A 13,759-nucleotide genomic window follows, 5' to 3' on the forward strand; every position below is an offset into this window, starting at 1 on the left:
GGAGGCACTGCAGCCATGGAGGGAAGTACCGGAGCCCCTACAGAGTTCAGGCAGGCTCCGGGGGGCGGGGATCAGGCTTGCTGCTTTTCTTGGGCAGAGACTGCCTTCCCAGGCTGCTGCCAGGCTGTCTGCAGGGCTTCCTGCAGAGCCTCTGAGCTGCATGGAGCCTGGTGCTTCACTCCGTGGCTGGTAGGGCAGCAAACTAAAGTGCCTCAGAGTTTTAGTGTGCTAAGCCCCAAGTCATTTAAGGTGCATTATGCTGTCAAATTTGCTACAGCGGCTGTAATTAATGCTCAATACGCCGGCATGCAAACACCGACACCATTAAAGCTGTGCAAAAGCATAAGTGCTGTGCATACATGCCCGTTGATTTGTCTACACATAGCCATAGAAAATTAGGCTTGGAGGGGACCTCAGGAGGTCATCCAGCCCAACCTCCTGTTCAAGCAGGACCATCCCCAACTAGATCATCCCAGCCAAAATTTTGTCTTAAGAACCTCCAAGGGTAGAGATTCCACCACCTCTCTGGGTAACCTGTTCCAGTGTTTCACTACCTGCCTACTGAGAAAATTTTTCCTAATATCTAACCTAAACTTCCCTTGCTGCAACTTCAGCTCTTTGTTCTGTCATCTGCCACCACTGAAAACAGTCCAGCTCCATCCTCTTTCACACCACTATTCAGGTAGTTGAAGGCTGCTATTAAATCCACTCAGTCTCCTCTTCTCTGAACTAAATAAGCCCAGTTCCCTTAGTCTTTCCTCACAAGTCATGTCGCTCAGTCCCCAAACCATTTTGGTTGCCATCCACTGGACTCTCTCCAATTTGTCTACATCCTTTCTGTAGTGGGGGGCCCAAAACTGAACACAGTACTCCAGATGGAGTGGCCTCATCAGTGTTGAACAGAGGGGAATAATCACTTTGAAGCATCACACATTTCTACAGTTGAAATATGATACAAGGAGACAAGATGAGGTCTTAGAAATCTTCATCAAGCTTCTGATTGTAAATAACAAAAAAGAGTCTCCAGAAATATAAACTGTTGCCAGGAATAAATATAAAGATAAGGCCTAAATAAGTTTTGAGTATTTTCTAAGTAATTTCCCTCTGTGCATGGTAGGCAATGATATTTAAATGACTTGTGCCTCCTTGCACATTGCAAGGTGAGAAATCAGTACACTATCTAGTAGCATTTACTTTATAATAGCTCATTCAAATAATCACACTTCCTTGTGGGGCATCAGTTATCACCACTGTCAAAACAAAAGGTTTTTTTAGTAAAGGGACTGATTTTGCAGAATATTTAAAAATAAAAGTTTAAATGGAAGGAGAGTTTTCCAGAAACCTATTTGCTTTCAATGAACTGTAAACATCTTCATATGTTTTTATTAACACATACAAAATGATGAGGGTATACAAATTGTGTTGCCTTTATGGAAACAGTGAAAAACTAAATAACTGGAATTACAATGTTTGTTTACATCACATTTTGTTTCAAACAGACCCTTAAAAATTAAGCAAGCACATTTTATCAGAAAAAGCAGTAATAAAAAAGGTTGAAATAATAGCTCACAAGTCATTGGGTTGTAACACCAAAAGACCAGGGACTTATGTACCATTAAAGACTGCACTTTTGTTTTTTAAGCAAAAATCTCCATTGATATTAATTCCTGCTTAAACAGCAATGGTGCAATTTGGCCCCAGGCTTATAAACATTTTTTTCTAACAGCTTTAAACATGTTGTTTTAGTGATTATTATAATTTGACATAAACCTACTGTAAATATAAAATAAGATTACTTTACACTGTATAAAGCCCATTCCTAATGAACACAAACATATTGGTAGGCTTTCACACACACACATACACGCACACATGCGCGCAAATGAAATTTGGAAAAGAATTAGTGAAATATTTAGAATGCTTTAGTCACCTTTATACAATATGAAATGGTTACAATACTGTAGTGTTCTTTAGAATAAGTTAAACATCAAGACATAAGCCAACAGCTTTGGACTATTCTTTCTACAAACTAAATCCAAAAATTCAGTCTAATCTTATTTGATCACAAAAATGGATGAAGACTATGATCCAGTTACACTGGAAACCCAGCCTAGTTCTAGAAACCACAGATACTCTAAGCACTTTGGTATAATATGTACAAATTGTGCTGCCAGTATTATGCCTGTGAACTGAAACCAACCAACTTGACTCAAAATGGAGAAATGTACTAAATTTAAAAAAACTGGTTTTGTAAACCCTGCCTTAGCATTTCTTCCTGCTATTTGGACATTTTGTCCAACACACTGTTGCACCAGAAATACACACGCAGGACTGGTATGACAAACTACAAATTAAATATTATCAAAAAAGTGTATTAAGTACAATGCAAGACCAGTTTTTTTTTAAGTGCATAGAACATAATGCAGAATACTGTTAATTACAGTGACAAATACAAAGATATTCAACATTTTAATAGATATCAAGCAATGTTCTAATATCAAAAGAGTGTGTGAATTGGAATAAATGTATTCTTTTACAAAAATTAAAGATAATGTTTTTTTTTTCCCAAAGAGAAAAAAAAAATCAAATTATGAGAGACTGTTCTTTTACACAGTTTAGTCCTCCATATCTTCTATAGGCTTGAAGTCATACCTTTAACATTTGGATTTCTTTTTGCAAAACTTTATTTTTCCTGAAAGCTGAGCTCAAAAAAAGTGCATTACTTTTTTTTTTATATACTTCCTGGATGCATTTGCTGTGGTTCAAAAACCGAAGGCAAAACACGGCTAGCTTTCTTTCACACTGAAGAGCTCTCAGATTTTAATCAGATGATCCTCTGAAAGGAATGGTTCTTGCTCCAAATCAAGATTTAATCTACTCTAAGAGGGCTAGAATTCTGCATTTTGTATTCAAGTAAATTCCAATTGAAATCAATGACTGCAGGATTTGTTGAGAATTCTCATCTTGTGCTAAGTTTTCCAAAATCCATATGATAGCTTTTGGTATTCAGGATTAAGCAAGGTGAAAAATACCACATTTATTTAATACTGTAAGTCAGCCTCAGACAATGGTTTTAGGAATGAAATGACAGTTCCTAAATCCCCAGCTTGACCAAAGCACACACTGACTGAGGTCAGTCTTCACTGACTCCCTAAAATACTCTTCTCATTTACCATGTAAACACAACAGAATACAATGGAATGGAGGTAACTTATTTCAGCATCACATCGTTAGTAACACTCTGCAATACTAGCTAGTGGTGCCATGTTCTCCCCATTCCAATATTGCTTTCTTCCTTAAATAAGTTTTTGCTGTTATTTAATGTTAAACCAAATAACTGCTTAAAAACAATGTTGCCAAATTTTGCTCAGTGAAGCTGATGGAAAGCACCCGTGTATGAGCAGAATTTGACGTTGTGTGTTAAATGGTCTTGGTGTCAAGTGAATTAAAAATATCATTGTAACACTTTCTTGTCTGAAATGATTAATGTTTAGCGGAAGTAAATTCAGATTAGAAGGATGTTAGTGTAGGCTACTTGGTGACCTGGCCAGACTTTTGTGTAGGTTAGGGTTCTGACTATGCCTGTTTCGACTGCGAACAGATGAAAACATTGTGTTGCAACCTGGTACTTTACATTTGTGAAGTTGGCGGAGGTGCACAGTTTTGTAATGGGCCCTGAAGGTTCCTTTATTACTGTACAATTTTTGGCATATATGACAAGTTATTGGTAGACTGGAAGGTAAATTAATAAAGGTTTGATTAGCCTTTTCCAGTAAGGAACAGTCCTGATAAAGCTCATCATTGGGCATTAGACTTGGTCCTTCACAGCTTTCATCACTATCATCCAATGGCATGGTACATACTTCGCTTCCTCCATCAGAATCCCAAGATGAGTGTGCGCTGCTCTCAGACTTAATGCTGGAAGCAGTGCTTAAATCCAGAACAGCTCCATCATTCACTGGATCATATCCATAACTCTCAGAACATGATTCTCTAGTTTTGCTCATTGGAAAAACCAAGCTGCCTGTTCTGTTCATTCCTTTGAAGATGACAGAAGTTTGTCCAACATGTTTTAAAGACGCATCTTGACAAACCTCTTTAGCCATGTCTTTCAAGAGGTATGCTGCATTGAAATGGTTGTTGTTGAATTCCAGTGCATCTTTGGTCAGAAGCTTATGATGAAGATTTAGGTTTGAACTATGTCTAGAAGAACAAAGAGAAGCTTATGAAAAAGATTTTTTTTGCATCAACACTTAGGAGCTGTTTCAAAATGAAGAAAGAATAACCAATATTTGGTAGCATGCATGAGATGTATACTTATGCTTTAAGCAAACACCACTTTCAGCAATGCAAAAGTGTACACAGAAGATGATGCATACATGTGTATGGATATCTGGCCTGGCAGAAACTCACTTGTATCAGCATGACTCAGGATGGATACCAATGGCCCAGATTCTCTCCTGTGGTATGGCAGCTCTGTACTTCATTAAGATGCTGGACCTAAAGCTTGGCCTTACAGGGCTGGGGAACAGACTGTACCCCTTTCCATCTGGAGTGAGAGAGAGCTGAAAGTGGGCTGGGTGAAAGCCCAACAATAAACTGAAAAGCTAGCTCCCACCAAGATAAAGGAACAAGATTTAGCTTGGACATGCTAACGACAGACAACTGACTACTATAAACTTGTGCTATCCTGCAGCTGCATACACCAGTGTGGTACATCTCCCTGAAGGGCATATATCTGCACTCAAAATAGAACATTTGGCTGTACTTACACAGTATGCAATTTTCCAAACGAGTATAATTTTGCTCAATCTCAACTTAATTTCTTAAACATAGGAAGTCAGTGCTCCTTTCTGTGGGCTAGCTACAATTCTACTATAAACTTCGAGACCGTGGCCATTTCTTATATAAGGAGAAGCAGGTGGTTAGGATCTTTTACTTTTTTTAATAACAGGAAATGTACTTTTTTCTCCTCCTCTCCATCACTCAGATGAAAAATGGTTGAAAGGATGTCTTCCAGACATAAGGAGAAAATATTACTTGATACGCACTGGGTGCGTCTACATGTTCATTAATGCGCAGTAGGTACTGTGCATTTAGTTTAGTACTTGCTCAATCAAGTGCTAACTAAATGCACAGTAACTACAGTTGCTGTGCAGTAGCACCAGCGAACTTTTTTTTACTGATGCTTACTGCGCAATAGCCTAATACTACCGCACAGGAGTATATTAGCATGGTTTTTGTATGGCACGCTATGCGCAGTGTTATTAGGCTACTGTGCATGAAGCGTCTTGTGCTGAAGCACCCACTGTGCACAGAAAGTTCCTTCCAAAGAGACTGCATGGTCAGAAGGTCACTAGCACATGCAAACACAGTTACAGATGAAAACACGTTGTTCTTAGGACTAAAGCATTCCCTGCGCAGGTGTAGAACTCCCTGCAGACTGTTCTATGCATAGTTCAGGAGTTTTCCTGTGGAATGGTTCTATGCTTCTCTTTTTAAAATAGGTATTTATTGGGGATGGTGGTATCATAATTCAAGTTAAAACCTAAAAGAGTGAACTGGTCTGGGAAAGAATTTAGAGCCTGTATTTGAACAGCCCGGATTAGGCTTCACTGATATCTTAGTCACAACAACAGTGGAAAAGAATTCACCTCTGGGAAAAGACAAGCAGAAGATCAGGGTTTTCATTGATCAACCTGTGCATCTCAGTTGTAAAACCACACTGTTCCAAATGTCCCCATCATCTTCTTGGACTGCACTGACTGGCTCTAGGCCTTCCAACAGAATATAAGTTATCTGTGACTTGAGTCACTGGCCCCCTCTACATGTTACAGGTATTGCACAATTAACTAGTTAATTGCAGAATTACCTGGAGACCAGCTACACATGCAAAGCAGCTATCACACAATGAAAACTCCAATCAGCTATAAAGTTAGACCTCAAAAACGTGTACTAACTTTATAGCTGCTTGTTATTGAGCTTTAATTTGTATATGGAGCAGGGTCGTCTTTGAGGTTGGGAATCCTGTCAGCTGACAGGGCTCCCAGCTGCAGGGGTGCACCATGCCCACGTAAACCCCCCAAGCCCTAGGGATCCCCGAACCCATGATCCCCAGGGTTCAGGGGTTCCCCACACCTCTGAGCCCTGGGGATCGCAGGAGTCACAATCCCCAGGGATCAGAGGTACAGGAAACCCCTGGAACCTGGGGATTGCAGCTCCCATTATTCCCAGGGCTCCAGGGTGCAGGAAACCCCTGGGGCCACCATGATCCTCTGGCCCCAGGGGTTTCCCACACCCCCAGATCATAGGGATCACCCCTCTGGCAATCCTCCAGTGAATGAGGCACCCCTGCAGCTGGGAGTCCCTCAACTGGCTCCCCCTACACCTGCAATAAAATGCAATGAGATCTAATGTGTGATCCCACAGTTGTGACTCCTGCTGTGCATGTGTAGCATATCAGGAGAGGCAACTGTGTGAATTGTGCATTAAATCCCACTGCACCTTTAGCTTCACATGTAGAGTAAGGCACTATGAATAACACCCAGGCAGATTTTCTGCTTTCTGAAACTCTAAGTTACAGTGGTATTACAAAGTGGAACCGAGGCACATCAACTTTAGCAATGTTATCACAGACTATCTCAGAGTAAAAGATACGAAGTGAGGGTTTTGACAGTGAAGTAGAACACAGAGAGCATTTTCCTATTCCAGTGATTCTCACCCAACGTGCCAGGGTATGGTCCTTTGAAGGGTGCCCTGAGGTGTGAGGAGATAGGTGGTCAGCTAATCAGGTAAGTACAGGCTTAGGTTTGTCTCTGCCTGGATAATCTCCCCACTCCCACTGCCCTATACATCTGCAAGGAAGTAAGCACTAAAATATATATACAAATTAGTTTTTGAAATTGGGTGCCACTCAATTCACAAAAGTTATGGAAGGTGCCTCAAGTCCAATGAGATGTGCTTTGAGTTCAAAAAGGTTGAGAATCACTATTCTATTCCTATGTCTCTGATAACTCATGCATAGTGGGCTTGAGGTCAATAAATTTGCAGGTACATACAACTGGAGTAGAAGAGAATGAATCAGACCCATGTTATTTTATTACTTGGGAATTATTACATGATCTTCTCATTATAAAGAAGGGGTGGGCAAAATATCGTTCATGGGCTAGTTTTGGCCCACTGAGGGATTTTATCCGGCCTGTAGTGGGTACTTCAGCTAGTCCTACCACCCCTGGGCATGCGATGGGTTGGGGGCAGCACAGCTGCTAGACTCTGCTTCTTGGCAGCCTTAACAACAGTGACTCCTTCTGGCTGCCACTGCTAGTGTTGCTGCCACTGCTAGACCTGGCCCTGCTGCCCGGGCACCCCAGCCTGTTTGCTATGCACCCACCACTGCAGGTACCAGATGGAGCGGACAGGCAGGGTCTCTTCGGAGACTAGCTGGGACCCCCGCAGTCAAGGCATGCTTGGCTGGGTGGATGGGATAGTGCTGTGAGCAGGTAGGGAGCAGCCTCTGGGAGTGGGACAGGTGGGTGGGGGCCAGGGGCACTGCTGGGATCATGGGGTGGTGACAGTACAGGGCCAGGACCTGGGGCAGAGCTGCAATCTGCTCCCCACATGCCCCTGCTGGATAGGACCAATGGTTCCCCCTGCTCCCCGCCATCCCTGCAGTGGGCTGGGTTAGCACCCCCTCCCCCAACCTAAAACAGCTCACCTTCCAGCCAAAATAATTGCGCACCCCTGTTATAGATGGTGTCATAATGTGCAACACAAAGGATGACGTTGGCTGGTCAATACTGGCATTATAAAGGGCAATGCTGACTTCGTATCAGCACAGGAAAATCTTGCCGTCCTTACCCTGTCCATCCCTCCCATCTCATCATTCAAAATCCTAGTGACTTGTTTTGCCTGAGTGAAGGCAAAACAGAGTGAAAGGCAAGTGAAGATTTTATGATTTGGCCTCTAAGTTTTTACATTTTAAAGTACAGTAATATCCACAGGAAAGAATATATTGAAACACATGATGGCACATATGCAAATGCTGAAAACTTGTTAAATTCACACCCTTGTGGCTTTTCTTTGTATTTTAAAGGATTCTTTCAACCTTTGCTGTCTTTATCAGTTATGAAATGTTCATGGCTTTATTTAATACTTTGTAGTCTAGTGGGAAGGAAATTTTTCTTTCATTTTCATTTTATGAATGCACTGATAAGTTATTGTACCTGTTATGGGAGGTTACATAGAAAAATCTTGGCATCTCCATTCTTCAAAATACTTATTGAAATTTCAAATTAGGCTCCATTGTGATGGTAAAATAAATACAATTTTGTTTATTATTTCCTTACCTGTCTCGACTTCTACGAGAAGGGAAAGCAGCATTACAGCCCTCAACTGTGCAAATATGCATTTCTTTCAGATGTACATTTTTAAAATGCATTTTTACACTGTAAGGGTTTTTAAATGTCTTCTTACAGATGTCACAATGAAAGCGGCTTTCTTCCTTCTGAATCCCTATTTCATGTTGACTGACATGATCCATATCTTTATAGTCTTCAAAACAAGGAAGGGCAGCACCCCCATGGGACAACGTGCTGAAAAAGCCCCCCATCAGCAAATGGTGTTGCAACTCAGGGTAGTTGTTTTTAGAAATCCTGGGCTTTGACTGCTCTTTAAAAGAGACAGGGGGTTCAGTCACTGTTTTTTTAACATCACTGTAGTGTTGGTTTGGATCTTCACACACAATTTCATGGGAAACTATTTTTAATGCTTGGTTTTCTTCTGGCTTAACCTCTCTCTCAAAGTGATGCATTTCATTTTCAGAGGTTTCCTTGATGTATTTGTTATTTGGCTCAATGACAGATTCAAAATATTTTGGGCCCTCTACCCCAGAGAGAGATTTCCATGAATTACCTGAATGAGGGTGCTTTTCCATGCGTTTGCTCACCCGCTTGTCTATCCTATGCTCACAGGCCTCCAGCTCTCCATCACTTGCCACCTGTAGATGCATATCATCTTCAGAGCTGGCAATGTCACTGTTTTCATTAGCTGTCTCAACAGTTTCTTTCTCTATTTTGATAGGCATACTTGATTTACGGGATTTCTTCTTGGGTAGTGCATCGAATGGCAGTTCATTAGAAACAAGTTGCTCAGGTATTGATGAAGAAACAAGAGGTAAAGAAGGAAGAGTACCTGGTGTATTAGCAAGTTCAGCTGGGGTGACGGGACTGCGATAAAAAGGAAGAACTGGCTGTACTGTCTTTAAGTTTGGAAAGAGAACACCATTCTGCCCAATGCTGGGAAAACTGGATTGCACCTTTGAATCTGTACAAGAGCTGGCATAACTAGTAATTGGTCGGCTTTCTGGGGTTAAAATGGAAAAGTCTGTCCTTTTACTATCTCCTGGTCCAGCAATGGTCAGTCCATTTCTCAGATCTTTATCTCTGTTATTTCTGTTCATTGGCATATGGAGTCTTGGATTGGGGTTTGCGCTATGACGATTTCGACTACGCAAAGAGCTAAACACCATATTGCAGCCTTCAATTGTGCATTTATGCTTGATCTTCAGATGAACAGCATTATAGTGTATCTTCAGTGTTCCTTTGTCATAAAATGTTTTTTCACATGCAGTACAGAAGACACGTCCTTTCCTTGGGCCAATGGCATTTTTTTCAGATTTTATTTTATTTTCTGGGGATAACGGTGTCATGTCAAGCTTTGTTACTGTGTTATAGGAGCTAGAATCACTTAGAGGAGCATCCTCTTCTGTTTTAAGAGTGACATCTGGGCTGTTGGTGCCCTTCTCATTTTCAGCTTCAAATGGAGCAGAACCGGAACTTAAGAAGCTGCTTTCAGAAAATGGTATTTGAGGATCTTGTTTAGTTTCCTTGCTGCGGTCTTGACCTTGCTCAATCAAATGTCTTTCTGGCGGTGAACCTATCAAAGGTGGAGGCACTGGACTGAAAAACTGAAAGGGTAACATGAAAGCCATATTATTTACAATGTTCTCAAAGGGATGAATATTGGTGGGACTCATTTTGTCCAAGGAAGCAGAAAGATTAGGATTTCTTGGATTGCAACTTTCTATAAATGCTCTAATATCCAAATTAGTCGTAGGGGTTGGTACTATAATTGACTGCCCTTCTTTCTCTTGAATGGCCATTAACTCTACAATGGATTTTGTTTCTCCAAAACGAAGAAACTGCTGCAAAGTAGCCAGTTCTTCTTCACTGGTCATTATGCTCCAGTGATCTAGCACTTTTCCTGAAGCATCCTAAAAGAGAACACATTTAAAAGAATAATACATTAATTTAAACAGATTATAGAGTCTTTTCTCAGAGCTAAGAAATTCATCTCTAACGAGTCTATAAAATTACTCTACTTAAAGATAGTGTGATGGCAATTTTATGATATTTTCTTTCAGATTTCAACACACTGGTGATATTATTTCTTTCTGAACTTGTAATGCTACTTTCTAATAAACTACTTTTTATTTTTTTTCCACAAAAATTAAGACACATGTCATTTGAGCAGTTAGCAACGTGTAAGTACAAATAGCAGAGATGGAGCAATCAGACCAAAATTTAGCCCCTCATTTAAGTCAAGTATTCTTTCATTGCAAGTTTAATAATCTTCCAAGCAACTAAGATCAGAGAACAAATGAACCTGTATTGATCTATTGCCAGTGTTCACAGAGCACAGCTGTAATTACACTAGAGTGTTGGAGTTCTTTCAAACTCTAGCTATGCCTAACTTTTCCCAATAACTATAATAAATATTTTATCACAGAACATGTATTTGATGGCCTACTGAGATTTTTCACAGTGCATGTAAGAGTTTCTAAGATGATGAAGAATGTAACATCATAAATTTTTCATGTGGTAGAGGTTCAAGGTAATTGATTCCATATTTTTAATCCTAACACTAAAAAGCAAGATTATCAAGACCATTAAATATTGATTTGTGTCATAATGTAAGATCATAATGTTACTTTACATAAAAGGTAATTTCCAGACAGTAGGAAGGACTAGCATCTATGTAAGCACGTAGGGGCAAATTCACCCTTGGTGTAGCTCCAGTTAAATCTGGAGAGTTACATCAGAGGTGAATGTAGTCTGTGGTGTTTAAATGTCGACAAGTTGATTTGTAAATGTATTTATCCTACTGTACAAAATAAAACCTACTTGTTAAACAACACTTTCAGCAAATTCTGAAACTTTTGCTTAGATGGGTTCCTATTAACTTCTTTATCATGGTTGACTTCAGTTAGATATTTGTGTGATGGATTTGAGTATAAAATAACAACCAAGTAAGGACACCCCCCCCCCATACACACACATGACCTGACCTTGCAATTACCACATTAAACTTGTACAAGTCTGCTATTGACTTTAGACCATATTATGGCATCAACTTTTCAAACAGAATACCCTTCTCAATTCAGTTAGAAATACGCGGCACAATATGGTCCATCGATACCAAGATTAAGTTACCAAACATTTAAAAAGATTAATTTTGTTCATCTTTCCTCCCTTTTTAAATATTGACTTAGCTTTCAGTACAATACCTGGAGTACATATCCACGTATATAATCCTGAAGTGTCCAGTCCAGTGCATGGAGAATCTGTATCACCTCTTCTTGCTTCAGGACACTGAAAAGCCGATCTAACAGAATTTTTAGGCGCACAGGAACAGCTTGGGTTCCATACAGCATAAGGCTACTGATATCAAAGACCACGTTGGATTGGACTATCTCTACCTGGGTAGTTGGGTAGAGGTTGGGGATCCTTAATTTGCTGAGGGCTGAAAACCAAAAGTGGAGAAAGCATTAGTGGCAAGGATCACACAAAATGGGGTGTGAAGTATATTGACAAGTAGGAACTTAGATATCAGGCTGAGGAGGACTATATGAGAACCTAAACAGAGTTACAAAAACAGTATTACCATGTGCTACCCATCCATGTCGGCACTGGTCACATTGTCTCTGGTTTATTTTTCCAGGTTTGAAGCACTGACAATTACAGTTCACCAGGGTGCATCGGATAGCCTGCAAATTAAGAAACAGGTTTATAGATAGCAATGAAGTAATATTTTGAAAGTGCACATTGTACATAAATAATTTAATAAAGGCTATAAAATACATATAGATAATGGATATAGATGGCACATATATATATATATATATATATAGTCAGCTAGACAGTCCATTCATAACCCAACCTGTACAAGTCAACAGGGTGGCCTCTATCATACGAACCTCTGTCACCTTCTAAAGCAGCAGAATATTATGGGCAGCAAAATATTCAGTAACACTTTTGTGGCTGGTTTCTGGCTGGCTGATTAGTGGCAACAGTGCTGCTAATGTTGCTCCTAGAAGCATATCAAATAAATAGCTCAGATGCATGCTTAAAATAAATTGTTCTTATGCAGTAGAAAATTATTTTCAGTTATGTTCATATTCATCTTGTCAGCCAGCTACAATATTTTCCAGCAGAGTTTGCAAAGAGAAACAAGTGCAGATAGATAAAAGTTCTAGTCCTTGAAGTTTGGAATAAGTTAAAGACATTCAGTGCCATCTATTGAATCTTACAAGCAGTGTTTTAGCTCTTCAGAGTATCATTAAATTCTATGGGTAAAAATAATCCTTGGAAGGGATTATTTGGTAGCATCCGCATGGGGGAAGTGAAAAGAGCGTGGGGCGGGTGGGAGGTGTACTTTACCAGAAGCATAGTCTACCAACACTTCTTTCTCCAGAGGAGCATTAAAACTGAAAATAAGAACTACAAATCCTCATTGCTACAGTAGTTAGGTTTTGTAACAGACATGTCAGCAGGTTAGAGATGAAAGAGGAAGTGCAGACAGATTAGCAACCTGTTGCATAGTTTAACATACACCACTTTGCTTTCACTGAGGTCATCTATAATGCAAATCCAAATTAGCATTCAGTTGCTCATAATCAACAGGGCAATGCAAATGTATTTCCAGGAATATATACTTTCTTCTGCACAGACCCATCTTCTCCAGGAAGCAAAACAGACAACTTGGAGGTCCTAGTTAAATCTCCACAGAGACTGTTACGGCGCATGGCATTTGTATGACTGAGTACTTCTTAGATCTGTTATATTCAACATACTAAGTGCAGCATGAATAATACTTGCACATAAATGGAATGTTAAGGATGAGAATGTGAAGGAATGAACGAACAGGAAATCTCTGCTGTCATATAAAATACTTTATAGCTGCTTGACTGAATCTGAAAATAACTGCCTCACTCTCTTTAAAACACCCTATATAATAATATAACACAATTGTGTTAAAACAATGAAGTGATGTTATCAGACTATGTCACCCCAATGTGTTCAAAATACATAATTCAGAGCTGAAGCCAAAAAAAAAAAAAGGGAATTTTCTACAGCTTTCATTAAGTATGTTCTAAATCAGAAAACAGAACAGGCTTCTCTCCAAACTAGAAAAATAACAATCGTACCTACAAAGGGTTATAGAAATATATTGTTGTTCCCTGTCTCACGCTTCAGTTCAGGTCTTTCTGTATGTGTACACATAATACCATGAAGATGCTTTCCCTGTTGTACTTCTCATCGAACTGGAATCCCATGGGATTCCATACCTGCCAAATTCACATGGATGGACAATAATTTTGAAACAATTTCAGCTCCACAGTTAAAATCCTTTTGGAATTTCTTTGTTTTACTTACAGAGCGTTCTTTTTTCTTCTTCGGGGGGGGGGGGGGGGGGATTTTTT

At 39.9% G+C, this 13,759-nt stretch overlaps 1 protein-coding gene across 1 annotated transcript in view; it reads right to left on the bottom strand.

The window, feature by feature from the left end:
* Positions 1-1,377: 1,377 nt before the first annotated feature.
* Positions 1,378-13,759, bottom strand: part of BNC1 (basonuclin 1) — a 27,056-nt gene continuing 14,674 nt past the window's right edge. The window contains exons 2-5 of the mRNA XM_006030216.2: positions 11,941-12,043; positions 11,564-11,799; positions 8,346-10,270; positions 1,378-4,203 (exon numbers count right to left, since the gene is read on the bottom strand). Coding sequence (XP_006030278.1) covers positions 3,522-4,203; positions 8,346-10,270; positions 11,564-11,799; positions 11,941-12,043 — 2,946 coding nt within the window. The 3' untranslated portion in view covers positions 1,378-3,521. The remainder of the gene's footprint in view (positions 4,204-8,345; positions 10,271-11,563; positions 11,800-11,940; positions 12,044-13,759) is intronic.

Source organism: Alligator sinensis, unplaced genomic scaffold (genome assembly GCF_000455745.1).
Source record: "Alligator sinensis unplaced genomic scaffold, ASM45574v1 scaffold259_1, whole genome shotgun sequence".
In the NCBI taxonomy this organism is placed as follows: Eukaryota; Metazoa; Chordata; order Crocodylia; family Alligatoridae; genus Alligator; species Alligator sinensis.